The 19,701-nt window shown below is 44.3% G+C and overlaps 1 protein-coding gene across 2 annotated transcripts in view; it reads right to left on the minus strand.

Moving 5' to 3' along the window:
• Nucleotides 1–4,010: 4,010 nt before the first annotated feature.
• LOC142250139 (flavin-containing monooxygenase 3-like) overlaps nucleotides 4,011–19,701 on the minus strand; it is a 49,661-nt gene continuing 33,970 nt past the window's right edge. For both annotated transcript variants that reach the window (XM_075322249.1, XM_075322250.1), the window contains exons 5-9: nucleotides 14,623–14,765; nucleotides 12,787–12,986; nucleotides 10,364–10,719; nucleotides 9,073–9,145; nucleotides 4,011–8,939 (exon numbers count right to left, since the gene is read on the minus strand). In XM_075322249.1, coding sequence (XP_075178364.1) covers nucleotides 8,597–8,939; nucleotides 9,073–9,145; nucleotides 10,364–10,719; nucleotides 12,787–12,986; nucleotides 14,623–14,765 — 1,115 coding nt within the window. In that variant the 3' untranslated portion in view covers nucleotides 4,011–8,596. The remainder of the gene's footprint in view (nucleotides 8,940–9,072; nucleotides 9,146–10,363; nucleotides 10,720–12,786; nucleotides 12,987–14,622; nucleotides 14,766–19,701) is intronic.

Consider the following 19,701-nt stretch of genomic DNA (forward strand, 5'->3'; position numbering starts at 1 on the left):
TAAAAAAAAATGATGTAGTGTCCCCCTATTTATCTAAAACCAGCCAAAGTACAGCAGACAACTGGAGGCTGATATTATTAGGGTGGGAAGGGACATTGTTATTTGTCCCTTTCCAGCCTAACAATAGCGGCCCACAGCCACCCCATAAGATGCGCCAATTCTGGCGCTGGACCCAGCTCTTCCTGATTGCCCTGGTGCAATGGCAATTGGGGTAATGAGTTAATAGCAGCCCATAGGTGCCACTAAGTCCTAGATTGTGATGGCAGGCGTCTATGAGACACCCACCCATCATTAATCTGTAAGTGAAAGTAAACACAAACACCCAAAAATTCTTTATTTGGAATAAAATACAAAAAGCCCCCTCTTTCACCACTATATTAACCCCCAAACACCCCTCCAGGTCCGAAGTAATAAAGTGGTGAAAGAGGGTGCTTTTTTGTCTCGTATTTCAAATAAAATATTTTTTGGTGTTTGTATTTATTTACTTTCACTTACAGATTAGTGATGAGGGTGAGGTCTCATAGACACCTTCCATGACTAATCTAGGACTTAGTGGCAGCTATGGGCTGTTTAATTCCTTATTACCCCGATTGCCACCACCCCAGGGTAATCAAAAAGAGAGGGGTAAAGTCCTGGGACTGCCACATCTAATGGATGCGGTAATTCTGGGTGGCTGCTGGCTAATATTACTAGGCTTGCGGGCTCCCAATAACATGGGTCTCCCCAGTCTGAGAATACCAGCCCTCAGCTGTGAGCCTTTATCTTGGCTGGGTATCAAAATTAGAGGGGGACCACACGCCGTTATTTTAAAATTATTTATTTATTTTACTGTACTTTATAGACTCACCCACCGTTGGCTGTGATTGGTTACAGTCAGATAGCTGTCACTTAGGATGGGGGCGCATCTGACTGCAACCAATCACAGACTACAATGAGTGGAGGAAGCAGTTAATATGTATGAGCCTAATGAGCGGCCACGGGCGCAGTGTGGCAGTGATCGGTAAGTATGTAGCACTTGGAGAGAGAGAGAGAGACAGAGAGAGAGAGAGACCGACACCCCAAAATCACTCCAACATTGATTTTGTCATTCTGGAACTAAGTTGGTGAGCTGCATTTTTGTTGACAAAACCGTGGGTAAAACGTATGCAAAACGCAAACAATTTGTAACCATGCGTTTTGCCATCGGTTTTTCTTCCCCTTATTGATTTCAATGGGTGACAAAAGTTGGCAAAAACGCAAGAAGAATGAACATGCTGCTTCTTTTTTCTCACAAAATTTTGTCAAAAAAAATGTTGCCAAACTGCAATGTGCGCACAGCAAATCTGACTTCTCATAGACTTTGCTGGGAAGTCAAATGACAAAAAAAGCACCAAAACACCCCGCAAAAAAACGCAACAAAAAATGCAGTGGGCGCATTTAGCCTAACAGTGATTTGATCAAAACTACACTAAGCAGCTCAGTATATGACACACCACTGGAATCAGGATCCCTGCCCCTACGCCAGGCTGCTTTTGGATTAGGTGGCAAAAACTTGGTGACAGATTCTCTTTAAGCATCAATTTAAAGTTTAATAACTCAATAAAGCGGAATCTATCAACAATATGTCTGTTAAGTGCCCTAAAATGAATAAAGTTATGTAAGCAAGTAAAATAAATTTCTCCCAAAACTATTTATAGAAGCACATAGCTCTTTACACAATATATTCTCTTTTTGGGGGGTTTCTGCTATATGGTTTCTTTACGGTGTGTTGAGCACTTTTGCTGTCCTCTCTTTCTATAATTTAAGCTGTGAGCTGTGATTTTTCTCTGACTATCCAAATTCACCACAGACTTGTAGGCATTAAGCCTGCTTTACACGTTTCAATATGTCGTGAGATCGCATTTGCGATCGCACCCGCCCCCATCGTTTGTGCGGCACGGGCAATTTGTTGCCCGTGACGCACAATGTGACCCCCGTCACAAGTACTTACCTTCCAAATGACCTCGCTGTTGGCGGCGAACATCTACTTCCTGAAGGGGCAGGGATGTTCGGCGGCACAGCGACGTCACACAGCGGCCGGCCAATAGAAGCGGAGGGGCGGAGATGAGCGGGACGTAAACATCCCACCCACCTCCTTCCTTCCGCATTGCCGGCGGGAGGCAGGTAAGCTGTGTTCATCGTTCCCGGGGTGTCACATGGAGCGATGTGTGCTGCCTCGGGAACATTGAACAACCGGACATTCGATTTTTAGAAAATGAGCGACGTGTCAACGATGAACGAGAAGGTGAGTATTTCTGCTCGTTCATAGCTGTCACACGCTACGATATCACTAACGATGTCGGATGTGCGTCACTTACGACGTGACCCCGCCGACATCTCGCTAGATATATCGTAGCATGTAAAGCCCGCTTTAGGCTTGATTTTAGGTATATTCAGTCCTCTGAATCAAAATATGTCATTTTTTTGTAGCAGCCCTACTTTTTGAGACAATGTACAGTTGCCCACACATGAATTTGGGATTTTTTTGCTCAACAGGAATAATAAATATAGACTCAAAAATGGTCAGTAAGGAATGTAACTAACACTTGAATACTTATTACGTACAATTAAGGTATGAATTAAATACATAAGTGTCCATCTATGATTCCATACTGATTCTATCGGTGATATGTTCCATAGAATTGTGTGGCAAAGCAGTTGAGCACTTTGTTTCGAATATATGTGCAGAAAATTTCCAGTACTGACCATTGTGAAGCTAAAGGTGGGTATTTATTACAGTCCTCAACCAGAGAATTCATGAAAGATCCAGAATTCAAAGATTCAGTAAACGATGCTGAGGCAAATGCATGGTCTTCTTTCACTATGGTTGTGCAGAATTTTCTTGGGAACTATAAAGGAGATAATTATACTGATCTAGTAGAAAGAATGCTAAATTATTTCTGTCACCTTGGTTGTACAATGAGTATAAAAGTGAATTATCTTCACATCTACTTGGATCATTTCCCAGAAAATCTTGGTGACCTAAGTGAAAAGCAGGGGAAACAATTCCACCAAGATTTAAGAGCTATAAAAGAAAGATATCGAGGGCATTGGGATACCCATACAATGGCGGGTGACTATTGGTCTATTCAAAGTGATTGACCTGGTGCACCTGAAATCTTTAAAACAATGCTTTTGCGAAGTAGTTCAGTTAATGAACAGTGTATCAATGACAATTTTTTATGCATGTTTAGTTTTTATTCTGTGATGTAAATTCTTCATAAATAAAGAAATATATAAATTTGTTTTCATAACCAAAAAAGCAAAAATAATAATGTTTAGTAGACATCAGTCCTAGTGTTTGATCGGTCGTATGCATATACATAGGGAATCAATAGGAGAGGAAATCGGGTATATGCCACGCTAATACCATGGAATCCGATATTAATATAACTCCATTATTGTTTGGACAGTTCGACGCATTTCAGAGACATCTGTCTCCTTCATCAGGACGCCTAAGGAACAGATACTGTTCCTTTGATGTCCTGATGAAGGTGACGGATGTCTCTGAAATGCGTCAACCTGTACAAACAATAAAGGAAATGTATTAATATCGGATTCCATGGTGTAAGTGCGGCATATACCCGATTTCCTCTCCTATTGATTCTATGTCTCACACCTCGGAGCTGTGGCTGATACCATTATTGCACGTGCATATAGGGATTGTGACTGTCACAACCTGAATAGGTGAGTGCGCCTAATTTTTTGTCTATTGATTTCCCTAATGGGTAGACCCTATTGTGCTTCTCTGTTCCACAGTATTATATATACATAGGGAATATCACATCTCTTTATCTAGAGCTAATGGAAGAAAAATTAGGGCTGATATACATTCAGAAACAAAAAACAACCTAAAAAAGCAGGTGAACTGTCTCAGGTATGAATTTTCTTGTTCCCCAGTGTTATATAATATCTCAGCATCCATACGCACTGGCTTGTATGCTGGGTAACAGCACTCCTGTTGTGTTAACATATTAAGATGTTACACTAAGTTTAAAATATTAACTATTGGAATATTTTTATTGATTAGGTGAAGCAACCTTGCATTTGACCTTCATTGGAAATCAGCAATTTCATCATTACACCAGCAGGAAGATGGCACCATTCTTCTGGTGTAACTAAAACAAGACAAGACAAAGTCTTATAAACTGACCTATGAGATAAGAAGTCACTTTTTATTCATTTTTTTTAATCCATTTTCCTTCCAAAAAATGTAGAGTCAGACCAGTCCAAATGAGTGTAGTCCAAGTGTGTGTAGATTCCAGTGAAGAGTTTCTTCTTTTGGGATTATTCTCTGTTAATGAAAACGCTGTCTAGATATAGATGATACACATTTTGGAATGACATTTCCATCAGACCTATTCATGGTTGTGTGTTGTCCTTCACTGAACTATTCTGCGTTAAGGGGAATCTGTCAGCAGTTTTTTTCTATGTCACTTGAGAGAAACATAATGTATGGACTGACAGCCTAATTCCAGTGATGTGTCATTTCTTAAACTATACAGTATGTTCCTGTTTCAATAAAATCAAGGTTTTATCCGAAGCAGATTATGACTACAGGGACTAGGTGTCTCATGCCTCCTAGTTATGCTGCTCTATGTAATTCCACCTCCACCACTGATTAGCAGTTTTCTGTCACTGTACAGTGTACACAGAAAGCTGCCAATCAGTGGTATGGGCAGGGTTATACAGCATTCTGAGCACTGCAAGATCTACAGAGGAGAACACCGTTATTGAATCAAAATGACAGCAAGCAGACAAGCAAGTGACATCGCTGAAATGTGTGTCTCAGCTCCTACATATATGCTGCTCTCAGATTACTTTTTTCAATATTTAGTGGGGGTTATCAAGTCCTGTGTTCACATGATGTTTTTTGAGCTTTTATGCATTCCTTGCAAGGGGATACTTGGTTTTAGTCAGGTGTGTTTGGTGGGTTTTTGTTTTTATATGATCTTAATTGTCTGTTTTTTCAGTTTAATAGGTTACCATATATTTGTTTTACTATCACCAATGAAGTGTACCAATCCTACACCTACAGAGATGTCCTTTTCCGATAACCGTGGATGGCCAGGAGAAGGAGCCACCTTTCAAGCCGTTTTAGGGATTATTGGACAATTAAAGAATTGTTATTTATATTATGGATTAGTGTGATCGGCAGTTATGTCACATTGATAATATATGGTATTAAGGGCTTGTTAATATTTACCCTGTATGTGTGCACGCTAATGTATAATTACTTGTTGTTTTGATATCCCGCTAGTTAAAGGTGTGCCTCTTTGATGTCCATTTGTTCTGTTTCGCTGACAATGGACATTAACCAAGTGAACTTTCTCTCTGTTTTTTCTAAGTACTGCAGATTACCTAGTGCGCATGTCCGCCGTGCCGCTTGCTGGCCGTCCCACATCGCGTCAGATAGCGTTACGTGGTTGCCATGACTCACTACCATGTGGGCCATGACATCACAGTAACGTGATCGCGATCTGTGGGAGGTCCATTTATTAGCGTCTGTGGCAACTGCTGTCATGCGCCGTTTAATTGGATTAATCTGCTTTCTGCTCTGACGCAACAATGCGATCTGAGTTCTTTGTTTCTCATTGGTCAATTGGTGCTTTTAAACCAGCCCGCCCCTCACCTCTGACACGCTCCTCGAGAAAGCCATTTGCGAAACACGTGTCGGAGTGTGAGGGTCACGGCAGGGCACTACTACTCAGGTGATGTACTTTTGTGATATCCTTGTGATACCATTATGTTGGGCGTCAGCCTATTTCTAATGAGTCTCAGTGTTTATGGATGCATGCAGGCTCGGCGGTAACCACTGTGTATGTTCACTTGAAAGTTATACTGCATTTTTGAATTATTTTCTCGCTCAAGGGACCCCATATACTCTTTTACTTATTTATTTATTCTTATGAGTATAAATTATCTATGGGGGAATTGTGCATTAGAGAATATTTGCAATATTGATAAAAACGCAGTTAGAATCGCAGAGTCTGCACTTGGTCCATTAAACATGTGATATTTGGCTGTAAAATATATCTAAATTCACCTGTTTTTTGATGTTATATATCCCACCTTTTGAGGTTTGATTAACATAGGGATTTAATCATTGTTCCTGCCTGTGTCTCTCTTTCATTCGGTATCCTTATGCTAAAATATTTTAAATACATGTTTAACCCCTTAACAACCGCGGGCAGTAAAATTACGTCCTAGTGGTCATAACGTTACTGCCCGCGGTCTGCCGGCGGCAGCATGCTATGATCGGCACACATCTCAGCTGATTTTCACAGCTGAGATGTGTGCCTGCTAGGCACAAGCAGAATCGTTATCTGCTCGTGCCGTTTAACCCCTTGAATGGCGCTGTCAATATGTGACAGCGCCATTTTAAGTGCGATCGCGGTAAACTTTTACTTACCCCCCGATACCGGAAGTCACATGACATGATCACGTGACTTCCGGGAGTTGTCATGGTAGCACAGGGTCATGTGATGACTCCTGTACTACACATAAATTGCTTTCACTTTCGCTGTGCCCGCGGCACAGTGAAAAAGAAAGTGAGCGTATCTGCTGTTTACAGCTATGTAGCTATGATCAGCAGATAGTGCAAAGCGATCAGACTGTTGATCGCAATAGCCCCCTAGGGGGACTAGTAAAATAAAAAAAAAAAGTTAAAAAAAAGTTTTAAAAAATTAAAAAAAAACAAAAAAACCTAAAAGTTCAAATCACCCCCTATTCGCTCCATTGAAAACTAAAGGGTTAAAAAAATAAAAAATATACACACATTTGGTATCGCCGCGTTCAGAAACGCCCAATCTATCAAAATATAAAATCAATTAATCTGACCAGTATACGGCGTAGCGGCAAAAAAATTCCAAACTCCAAAATGACGTTTTTTTGTCACCACAACTTTTGCGCAAAATGCAATAAGAAGCGATCAAAACATAGCATCTGCGCAAAAATGGTACCGTTAAAAACGTCAGCTCGAGACGCAAAAAATAAGCCATCACTGAGCCATAGATCCCGAAAAATGAGAACGCTACGGGTCACGGAATATGGCGTAAAACGGGCGCCACTTTTTTCGCACAAACTTCCGATTTTTTTTAATCCCTTATATAAAAGTAAACCTATACTTGTTTGGTGTCTACAAACTCGCACTGACCTGAGGCATCATACCAACACATCAGTTTTACCATATAGTGAGCACAGAGAATAAAATATCTCAAAAACAATAGTGCTATCGCACTTTTTTTGCAATTTTTCTGCATTTGGAATTTTTTGGCCATTTTCCAGTACACTATATGGTAATACTGATGGTTTTATTTAAGAGTACAGCTCGTTCTGCAAAAAATGAGCCCTCACATGACCATATTGACTGAAAAATAAAAAAGTTATGTCTCTCAGAAAAAGAATGGCGAAAAAAAAAACGGAAAGCGAAAAATCGGCCGGTCATGAAGGGGTTAAATAAAGATTGTTTTTTATTGGAAAATGGTGTCACTCCTTTGATTTGGTCATCCATTGATGCCCAATATAATGTGTATAAATTATACCTTTTGGGAGTGCCATAAGCTAATTATCAGGACATGAGGTTGTTAATTCTCAGATTACATAGTAAATAACTGCTGACAGATTCCCATTCAAATATATGGACATCCTTGTAATATTGGGTGGCAAAAATTAACCGAAGTGAAATGCATCAACAGTGTCTCTCCACTCTGGATAAAAGAGAGGGGTTATGAGTAGGAAGCCCATCATGGTGCAAACCAGCATATGTAATAAAAGAACCTTGAAATGTTACTTGCTATATTAAAAAAGCATTGAGTACTGACAAAAATCTAACACTAAAAGAAAATGTTCAGCACTACTTGATACAAAAAAAATCATCTCATTGAAGGGAATATGGCATTAGGTTTTTGCTACCTCATATGAAAACAGCATAAGGCCTCTTTCACACGTCAGTGATTCTGGTACGTATGTGACAGTTTTTATACATACCAGAATCATGGACATACGCAGACCCATTAAAATCAATAGGTCTGCATACACATCAGTGATTTTTCACTGGCCGTGTCTCCGTGCAGCGTACACACGTCGTTTTTTTCTGGCATAACTGATGTCCCATGGACCACACTATGATGTGATCCGTGAAACACCTACCAGAAAAACACGTATATGAAAATAAAAAGCTTTTTATACTCACCTTCACCAGTGCTGCTGTGTTCAGCCGCTGCTGCCTGCTGCTTCCAGGCCGGTTCAAATGCATATGCATTTATGCACCACACAGCAAACCTGGAAGTAGCTGCAGAGGTGACACAGAGGCAGTATCCGGGAGAGTTCAGCACCACGGACATCAGGAGCGGGGACAGGTGAGTATACGTCCATGTGCTATCACAGATGACGGATCACAGATCACGGATAGCACATGGATAACCAACGTGTGCCGTGAATCACGGCACATGGAGGGAGATATGCATTTTTTACACATCAGTGAAAAATGTCTGTTTGTCACTGACGTGTGAAACAGGCCTAACAAAGAGACTTTATAAAAAAAAATTGCAGTGATAGCACTATACAACAAAGGGATCTAAGCCCATGCCAAAAACAAGGCAAGAAGAAGCAAGGGCAAAAACAGAATCTTGAACAAAGTAACAATGGAAGACGACTGTTGATTAGCATGGACAACTCTCATTTTTGTTGCGGCAATGGTTCTATTCCACTGGTTTAAAATAGCTTTACGGGCTCCATCCCATTTTCCTGGTCCATGAAGGCGAAACTGATAAGGGCTACAAGGGCCAAAGAATACTTCCAATGCCAATTTTGGATCAGTGAGGAAAAGACGAGGAAGATTTGGCTTGCACCCAATAAAAGAGCTTAATTCATCCATGTAATTGACATAATCAGTGGATAGTGTCTCACTACGACCAAACCTGAAATAGAAAGAAATAAACTATAAACCCAGCAATATCATCCATCAGTCACTACTATAAGTAATAAAGTGTCAAGGAACAATACAGTTCGTTTTAGAAAAAATTAATAAAAATGGATTAAATTTCAGCCTACCAGTTCTTTTTCTCCCCCTCCTCTTCATTCAGTTCCTCAATCATTGTCTCTTTTAGTGGCAGTTTGCATGTTCCTGAAAGAAATAATATTAATAACAATGAAAAAGAATAGAAAGATGGAAAGAAGGAATGTATATATATATATACACACACACACATACACACACACACACACACACACACACACCTATACAGTGCATACACACATACCGTGTTTCACAGAAAATAGGAGTGTCATATTATTTTGGTCTCAAAAAGATGCACTAGGGCTTGTTTTCGGGGATGTCTTATACTTTGCATTGATGTCAGTGATTGAGTCACCCATTAATGAAAACTTAATTTTCACCCCTTCCCCAGCCCATAATCCAGCCTACCCCTCTGCCAGCATCAGAGACTGGAACTTATGTTAGTGAAAAAATAAAAACTCACCACCTTCCCCGCCCACGTCTGTGCACAGTGTCAGTGATTCACTCAGACTGCCATATTACTTCCTGAGGATCACAATGCAATGCTCACACTGGTCAGTGGCTCTCTTCACCTAGGCATGACAGCTGCCCAGAAATACATGGTGACACGCTCAGGTCAGAAGAGCCGCCGGCCCGTGCAGGCATTGTGCTGTGATTCTTGAGCTGTAATACAACAGTCTGAGTGAATCACTGACACCCAGCACTGAGAGCTGGGTGGGGAAGGGGATCCATATGGATTTATTAACACCAGTTCCAATCACTGATGCTGGCAGTGGGGTGACTGGCTGCGTACCACAAGTGGCGTCATAATCACCTTAAAAGACTTTCCTAACCTCCAACTACTACCTCCATCCTCCCTACCACCCTCCAACCCTCCTTCCTGTATGCCTCGGGGTAACGGAACTGGACCAGGCCACCCGTAACAACGCAGAGGATCTGCACCCCTGGCCCCGGCAACGAGTAGGTTAAAACACCTGACCCGTGGGGCGCTACACTTACATTCAGCATCTTAGAGCCAGTATAGCACTGGCTTTACTTTATGTATGAAAATCTTGCTGGTAATTTCCCTTTAAGGCCCCCACACAGATTAGACTAATATAGGCTGAGTCTACCAATATCGACGGGTTTAGGAAACAGTCTAACGTGTATGGAGGCTCTGTCCAACTGATCGTTGGAAGAGATGTATTGTTCTTCTGAAGATATTCCACCGACTGACGTGTTACCCCTGTGGCTTTCTCATAGATAACATATTACTTGCAGTAAATATTGGATAAAAATACTCTTTTGCATTGATACTCATCTTACTTCAAGTGCCAAGTTGCATACCTTTGATAACTCTCACAGCCCATCGAGCCTGCACATCTGAAGTTGGAGGAATCCCTCCTAATGACTGTACCAATCCAATGACTGCCAGTGTTGGCTTTTCTAGTTTAGGGGGAAAGACTCCCTTATAAAGTGAAACTTTGTTTTTATTGTTCTTGACAATGGAATCATCCATAAATGGATATGCATAGCTATAACCAGTGGCGAATATGACAACATCCAAATTCTTCATCTCTGTACCATCTTCAAAGACTGCAGAAGTTTCAGTGAACTCTCGGATATTGGGCTTTACAATGACCGTGCCACATGTAATGGCAGCTGCCAGGTCATCATTAAATACAGGTTCTTTTCTTAGAGACCTGGAGAAGGAATAAGATGAAAACATATCACAGAAAGAAAATAAAATATATAGTTACATAGTTACATAGTTTCAAAAAAGACCTAGGTCCACCTAATTCCCCCTTCCTCCACCAAGTATACATTTTGTCACTAAGTCACTTATAACCAACAATGTTGTGTGCACTGAGAAAATCATCCAGCTTTTTTTAAAAGCTGTTGTAGTATCTGCCATTACCTGCCATTATACATTTATAATTAGATTAATAAAACACTAGGATTTGGGCATAGACTTTTAAACCATTTTTTTAAAAGAACGCTAAATGGAATCCGACACCAGGTTTTTGCTACCTCATCTGGGAGCACTCATAAGAGGAGAAGGAAAATCCGGCGCTTTGGAATGTATCAGCCACCACTCAGGATAAATTTCCAACTTGTTTATTGCTGTTCATTAAAAAGTGAAGCATGTACAATATCTCCATACAAAAACTTCCAGCATGTAGAAAAAATATTGACAGTGCTACGCGTTTCGGCTACATATTGTAGCCTTTGTCAAGTGGGAGTCTCACTTGACAAAGGCTACAATATGTAGCCGAAACATGTAGCACTGTCAATATTTTTTCTACATGCTGGAAGTTTTTGTATGGAGATATTGTACATGCTTCACTTTTTAATGAACAGCAATAAACAAGTTGGAAATTTATCCTGAGTGGTGGCTGATATACTACGAAGCACCGGATTTTCCTTCTCTTCTTATGATTGCTACAGGTGACGGTACCTGCCTTTCCGAGCAGCAGGAGGACTCAGTATACCTTCTAAAGGGGTGAGCTGAACTTTGATTGTTCATCTGGGAGCACGGCGCACGCGCAGACCGAGACTTCGGCTTGTTGACGAGGTCAGTGAGCTTAAATTTTGATCTGTGCATGCGTTGCCCAAAGTATCATTTTATTGAAGGCCTGCAGAATCACACTGTGGACGCGCCGACCATGGCATTGATGGAGGCAGCATTGCGGAATTTCAAAAAGGAGGCAGGTCACTGAATAATCAGTGACCTGTAGAAAAAACAGAGGAGGCAGGCGGTAGGGCAGAGAAGAAGAAGACCATACTGCCCACGTCTCACCTTGATGCACACCAATGAAGACGTCATCAGATAAAAGCTTTAGAGGGAGATTACTCAACAACCATAAATCAGATTCCTTCACTGCAGGTATCAGTTTAATCAGCATCACAGTAACATTTTGGCCATGGCTTTAATTTATAGTGCTAAATCCTGTTGACAGGTTCTCTTTAAGAAGAGTGTAAGGTTCATGGAAATCCATATCTTATAGATCGGGATCCAACTCCCAACAATTCTGCTGATTGGGTTAATTATATTATTTACCCGACACAGCGACATAGATTTGGGCATGGCAGTGTCTGGTACAAGAACAGCCAAAAGTGCAACATTGTGCATGTTCAATAATATAGGTAGATAAGCTACTCATATTACAGTCCTGGAAAACTCCTTATAGGATATTTTTTCACGTCCTATTTTTCTGATCGATTCTGCCCAGATTCCACATGAAAAAGTACTGCAACACTACCCCATAAAATGAACATAGTGTACAAAAATGTTAATACGACATAGCTGTCATCATATGTCACTAATAGCTTCAGGAAGTCTGTACTTCACAATACAAAAGTCACCGGCGATGGAGAGGCCACAAAGACTATGGCAAAACCGCTTCAGGAAAATGACCAAGAGCGATTTCCTGAAGTGGCTTTATGTGGGAAAACTTGGTGGCTGCGATGGTGTCCAACAAATGCCATGTGCACAGAGCCTTAAGGAATTTTCAGATTTTGGAAAAAAAAATCCTTGCCCTCCAGCTGCAGTTTAGATAAAGCACAGTTTGTTTTTAAAACAAACTACAGCTGGGGGTTACTGAAACTGGAAAATCCCTTTAAGTCAACTCCAACACTCATAGGACTGCTGTTCATAAAGAGGTTGCAGTTTAAAGACAAGTCAATGAATGGAAATTTCCATGCAGAGAAAACATCAGCATCACAAGAACACAGCAAGTGTATATTCAGCAGCAAAAACTTTAACCTACTTGTTCACAGGCACCAAGCCATAGTGGCTGTGGTTGAATCTTTTTTCCATCATACTTTCATAGAGCCAATCAGAAACTTGTCTTGGCAGTATATAGTTTAGGAAAGACTGATAGCGGGTGAGATAAACCATGTCCCAAGGATAACCATTATCCCACACGCGACTCATTATCCAAGCACCACTTCTTGAGCTTAGCATAACCTGAAAAAAAAATGAGAATATAGTTATAGAATCATAGAATGGTACAGTTGGAAGGGACCTCTACTTGCAGGGTCCAACCCCCTGCAAGTACAGGCTTTCCTAAATCATCCCAGTTATATGTTTATCCAGTTTCAGATTGAAGATTTCCATTGATGGAGAGCTCACTACCTCCCGTGGTCGCCTGTTCCACTCTCTGACTACCCTCACTACCTCCTGTGGTCGCCTGTTCCACTCTCTGACTGCCCTCACTACCTCCTGTGGTCGCCTATTCCACTCTCTGACTGCCCTCACTACCTCCTGTGGTCGCCTGTTCCACTCTCTGACTGCCCTCACTACCTCCTGTGGTCGCCTGTTCCACTCTCTGACTGCCCTCACTGTCAGAAAGTTTTTCCTAATGTCTAATCTGAATCTCCTTCCTTTTAGTTTCATCCCATTGGTTCTTGTACTTCCTTGTGCTAATGAGAATAGGGTATTTCCCTCTGCACTGTAACTGCCTTTTAGATATTTGTAGACCGCTATTAAGTCTCCTCTCAGCCTTCTCTTTTTCAAACTAAACATCCCTAGGTTACTAATATCAAATCATTTACTGCAAACCCCTCTTACAATACACGCTTGACATCTGTGCCAAATAATTATCATTATAATAGTTTTCTTTGATTTCATAAAATTGGCTCTGAGGTAGGGAGGGTTATAAAGTGAAGCAATACTAACTACCACTTGAATCACTTGCCTGTCTTGTTAGGATATCCTATCCATCAATTATCTTACTGCTACAGTCAATCACTGGCCTCAATGGTTGTGCTTGCATGATTTCATGTAATTGCTGAGGCCAGTGATTGGCTGCATCAGTCAAATGACTAGTGTGAAAAGCTACTTCCATGTCGAATGTACCTGCAGATATAGAGTTAATCTGCAGAAAATGTTTATTAAAATCATGTCTGGCTGCCTTACTGCAGGACCTCAATATCAGCTTGGGTGTATGACGTAGAATGTGTCATCCACACTAGCTTCAGAAAAAGGACAAAGATGGCCGAAAGAGGAGGCGCGAACCCGAAGAATGGAGATGACCATCCGACCAGTCTGCTCTGCACCGACCATTAGGTGAGTATTATAAACATCCGGTGACAGGTTGCCTTTAACAACTGTTGGCCTCCATGTCTGTCATCACCATGGAAGGGACCTAGTTGCCAGAGACATCAGTGATATGCAGCCTCCTGATAGGTATGACATGCACCTCACAACCCCTCATAATCAACCGGTCCACCACACCACCACCATCAATATTCCCCACCCTGTAGGGATGGACAGGGCATCCAAGGACCATACCTAGTCCGCGACTACCGCCCAGGGCCATCCTCTCACATAGCACGAGCACTGTGTAACACATCATTGGTTTCAGACTGTTAGTGAGTAGGAAAAAAATGTAATCATGGAAATCCAATTTCACCAATTGTTTATGTTCACTTACATCAACAATGCAATTATACAAAAACTGTGGATGGAAGCGCATAATAGGGTCTTACCAGGTAAGGGAACAGATAAAACAAGGTGATTGCACTCATCTATTAGGGTTGTGCATCAGGGATGGTGAACATCAATGTAATTGGTTCAATGGTGAACAGAATTGTCTTGTTACCTGCTTTGCTGTCCGCCCGAGCTCTACAGCAATATCTGCCCCGGAATTACCCAAGCCAACAATAAGCACATTTTTTCCAATATAATTTGCAGGATGCTTATAATCTCTGTTGTGCATATATTGGCCTTTAAACTTCTCGATACCTTAAAAAAAATAAATAAATAAATAAGAAACACAATATTGTAAGGTTCATTATAATACTCAATGTATGCAGAAAATGTGTAATTAACACATGATTTACATATACTCATGAGTAATCCAGTTCTAAAGCTATCTCTAACTGTGATGGAAACATTTATTTTGGAAGGAAGGCTCATTGGAAGCCATTTATAGAAATGGAGGATGACAAAAGAAGCTACATGATTTCTTCTCATCTTCCCATGCTTCTTAAAGCCTTTGGCAAAGATGAAGGAGAGAAATGCGAGAGATTTATATTTCCTGACTGTTAGGCTGTGTGCACACTTGCGTCGAGGTAGTTGCAGTTATAAATGCATCCTCTGGCAGAAATGTTTTTTGGCTAATTTAGTTTTGATCACAAAAACGCTATAAATATGCTTGCATTTTTACCGCATTTTACATGCTTTTTCACTGCTTAAAATCAGATGCGTTTTGACTAAAAATACAATGCTAAATAAAGTTAAAACATACAAACACTAAAAAAATGGAAAAAAATGATAACAAATATCAAGATTATTATCAAACAAGAAATGGCTTATTTTATTAAAATGAAAACCTTGTGATAATAATTATGCAAAAAATTAAATTTATTTATTGATTTTCATAAATTTAATTGTCAGATTATGTGTGTGTGGCGCCCTGGACTAGCCAGGTTGTCACAGATAACACACAAACACCCCACCCCCATTAGACAGGGACACCAGCCAAACACAAAACCCTTGTTGCCTCCCTCCAGTGTCTGATGTCCACACCAGATGGAGCGGAGCTAAGCGGTTGGCTCCACCCACCGAGGAGTTCACAGGCCTGGAGGCGGGAAAAGTGACAGTTTAGTCCAGGAGGTTGAAGAGAGAGGAGTAAACACTTGGGTGTCTGGGCTTGTGGCCCAGGCACTGACAGCAAGGTTGGCAGACGGTGGTGGCCGTCTGCAGGAGTGGTGGAGCAACGCGGAACCGTAGGACCGGGGTCGGGCGATGGCGCGCCGGTACCGACCGGGGAGCGAAGTGAAGCCAGCACACACAGGCAAGGCCATCGGACCCCGACCAGGCTTGGAGCCGTCGATAATAGTCAGGGGAGCGGACTACCATTGGGAATCCAGAGTAGTCAGAAGGAGAACATCAAGGTGCAGGGAAAGACAGCCACCATCACCTGTCCGGGGAGAGACACTGAAGCTGGCTGCGGGACCCGTCCATCCAGCCGTTTGGTTTACCGAGGACTTTGTACCTTTCTTGTTGAGTGAGTACACCCGTGCCATCCGGCACCACGTCGCGCTGTCCATGCAACCCTGCACCTCGCCAACCCTGCCTCCCCGTCACATCATCGAGCCCCGGGACCATCGACCCCTACCCACGGAGGGGAAAAACAACATCCCAGCTGCTCCCTACCATCACTCCCAGGATCCCCGTCACCAGCAGCGGTGGTGCCCATCTTCACCACGACCCATGGGTGGCGTCACGGACTAAATCCCCCAAACCAACCACCCCTTTCACTCACGGGCGAGGAGCACCGCTCGAGTCCCCGGATCCGGCCCACCGCTCGAGCCACCGAGCAGCAGTCGCAACAGCGCCGGACCTGAGCGTTAGCAAGAGCGTTAGCGAGAGCGCAGCAGCGGCGGCGTCCTCCCCGCCGGCGACAACTTGGCGTCACGAACAGGATTGAATCCATCTACTTACCAGTAGAAGTGCGCCTTGTGATCTCCGCCGGCGGTGTCCGGCCGAAAATTTTGAAGCGCCGCCATCTTGGCGCAAAAATCTCCCGCTCGAGCGTCTTCTCCGAGCAGGGAAGGCGTAAAAGCGAAGCCCCGCCCCAACAAACGGAAGTGCTGAAGAGAACCAAGGGGGGGCGGGTGAAGAATGGCGGCATGTAACTAGCGTTGCGGAGTGCAGGGACGCCAGGACTCTGCCGAAACACGTTCCTGGACGCCAACGTGGAAGGATGTGTTGGAAGATCCAGGCCCAGGCTGATTTTCTGATGGAGCGGTGGATAGTCGAAGTGGAGGAACCGGCTGCGGCTGTGCGAGCACGCGAAGTGGAAGCAACCGTGGAGGAGCGGATAAGCGACCCACGCCCCTATGTCCCCCAGGGCCCGGTCTGCCCCTGCCCTCTATATCGCCTCCCCTGCCGCCCGTACCGGTTGCCGCTGCTCCCCTGCTCGGTCCGCTGCCACCAACACCGGCAGCGGAGTCCGTTCTACCAGCCTGCAAAGACCCGCCTGCAGAAGACACGAGCAGTCAGCCCGTCATCGCTCCGACACCCGTACCAGCCCCACGTCGCGTCTGCGTCCAGAAAGTACCTCATCCCGACTTGGACGCACCAGCGATCCCAGAGGAAGCCGCGCTCCAGATGACAATGGCCCCGGCAGTCCGCCCGGCCAAGATGGAGGTGACCGTCGACTGGAAGCCAGCCTAGCAGGTAAAGCTGGCCGCTCTCAGAATCCAGGCCTCGGCTGAGGTGTCGCGGGGTTGCCACTGCAAGGCAGCCGAGCAGGCCACGACACAGCGGGGTTCCCCAGTGCAGAAGGTGCCGGTTGTAGCCGGCACGAGGGAGCTCCGGCTGGGCCCGACCCCCACACAGAGCGGGACGGAGCGGGCAGATGCTCCATACTGGGAGCAACAGCAGCGTCAGCTGGACCGGGAGATCACTGCCCGAAAAAGGTGTAAAGCGGATGTGCATGCCCGCATGTATGTGGAGAAAGATCACCTGCAGCGAGCTACCATCGGGGTCCAGAGCAGTGCACCATGTGAAGGTGGCACTGGAGCCCCACGGTTGAGAATGGACTGTTGAGTAAGGCAGCGGTCCACCGTTGCATACAGTTGTCCCCCATTGGGACCCTCAGCAGTTTAATTGAATGACCTTAATGAACCGTGATCTTCACTTGATTGTCCATGTGATTATCCCGGCCGTTGCCGGCAAGTTGTCCCCGGAGGGACCCTGTGTGGTTTTACCCCACCTGCATGAGAGACTACTCATGGACATGGCCGAGAACTGGCAGGCCACCCACGAACTTGTGGGCTTGTAAATAAGTTGAGGGGTGATTTTCCGTCGGAGCCGCCTCCGGAGAGGCAGATTGGAGGAAGGGCCCGCAGCAGAGCAGGCTGGGGCCCGGCCACCACCAGGACCGGTAGCCATCCTCCGGGGGACAGGGGTCCCCCAAGGACGTGGGGTCCCCTGAAGTGACAGCCGGGTGCGAGTAACCGTACCCGTTTCCGCTCAGGCAGCCTGAACCTGGACTGGGGTCAAGGGGTGCTGCCCACTTCTTAGGGGCAGCATCAGGGCTAGGTTGCTTGGGTGGGAGAGCGGAAGACATCCGTCCGTCTGTCACTAAAAATGTTTTCTATGTGCAACGTTTAAGTGTTCTCACAAAAATTGCTTATATATTTAAAATGTTCATATGTTAATTTATATTTTTACAGTTTTGAAAAATAAAACCGTGATGGACGGGCAGCCCGCGAACGGTCTGCATTTCACCAAGGGGGAATGTGGTGCCCTGGACTAGCCAGATCGTCACAGATAACACACAAACACCCCACCCCCATTAGACAGGGACACCAGCCAAACACAAAACCCTTGTTGCCTCCCTCCAGTGTCTGATGTCCACACCAGGTGGGGCGGAGCTAAGCAGTTGGCTCCACCCACCGAGGAGTTCACAGGCCTGGAGGTGGGAAAAGTGACAGTTTAGTCCAGGAGGTTGAAGAGAGAGGAGAAAACACTTGGGTGTCTGGGTTTGTGGCCCAGGCACTGACAGCAAGGTTGGCAGACGGTGGTGGCCGTCTGCAAGAGTGGTGGAGCAACGCGGAACCGTAGGACCGGGGTCGGGCGACGGCCCGCCGATACTGACCGGGGAGCGAAGTGAAGCCAGCACACACAGGCATGGCCATCGGACCCCGACCAGGTTTGGAGCCGCTGATAATAGTCAGATCCGAATGTGACTGGAACCCCACGGGTTTCATAACAGCAAAAGTCCTGATTGAAGGCAACTGCCCACACCGTGAGGGTATACAGCTACCGCCTAATGCTAGAGACCCAAGGGCCAGCGCCTGCAGGCAAACGGGCTCCTCCGGTACCCATACACCAGGGAGCGGACTACCGTTGAGAATCCAGAGTAGTCAGAAGGAGAACATCAAGGTGCAGGGAAAGACAGCAGCCATCACCTTTCCGGGGAGAGACACGGCAGCCGGCTGCAGGACCCATCCATCCAGCCTTTTGGTTTACCGAAGACTTTGTACCTTTTTTGCTGAGTGAGTACACCCGTGCCATCCAGCACCGCACCGCGCTGTCCCTGCAACCCTGCACCTCGCCAACCCTGCCTCCCCGTCACATCGTTAGAATTACAACACTGCACTCTCAAGAGCAAAAATGAAGACTGAACAAGGCTTGTTCTTTGCAAAATTCTTGTAGTTTTATTTTTATTTGGAAATGTGACAGGGGAACGTTTCGGCCAAAAGGCCTTTCTTACGCCTAGTCACTTCAAGTGGGAGATTTGGCTTTTATAAAGGAGATTCTGCAAATGCAGGGATATATGTAATAGAGGAAGTCCACCAAGAATATGGCTGGTATGAGCTCACAGTGAACAATATCTGTTTTATTACCCTTTAAAGGGAATACACGTCCTTGGAGGTGTGTATGAAATTTGAGGAAATATTTCATATGCTGTACCTTAAGCTTGTAGAGAATGGGGAATCTTGTTAGTAACGTAGCGCTAGCTATAGGGGAAAAGGAATTTCCATCTGTGACTTGTTCATCAGGGGTTACTATGCAATGGTGGACAGAGACCTCTTGCTGCCTCCTTCCCAGGATGTGGCTAAATGCCACATCCTGGGAAGGATTTTTTCCACGGAGGAGAAAAGCAACATCCCAGCTGCTCCCTACCATCGCTCCCGGGATCCCCGTCACCAGCAGCGGTGGT

This window comes from Anomaloglossus baeobatrachus, chromosome 8 (assembly GCF_048569485.1).
Source record: "Anomaloglossus baeobatrachus isolate aAnoBae1 chromosome 8, aAnoBae1.hap1, whole genome shotgun sequence".
Taxonomy (NCBI): domain Eukaryota; kingdom Metazoa; phylum Chordata; class Amphibia; order Anura; family Aromobatidae; genus Anomaloglossus; species Anomaloglossus baeobatrachus.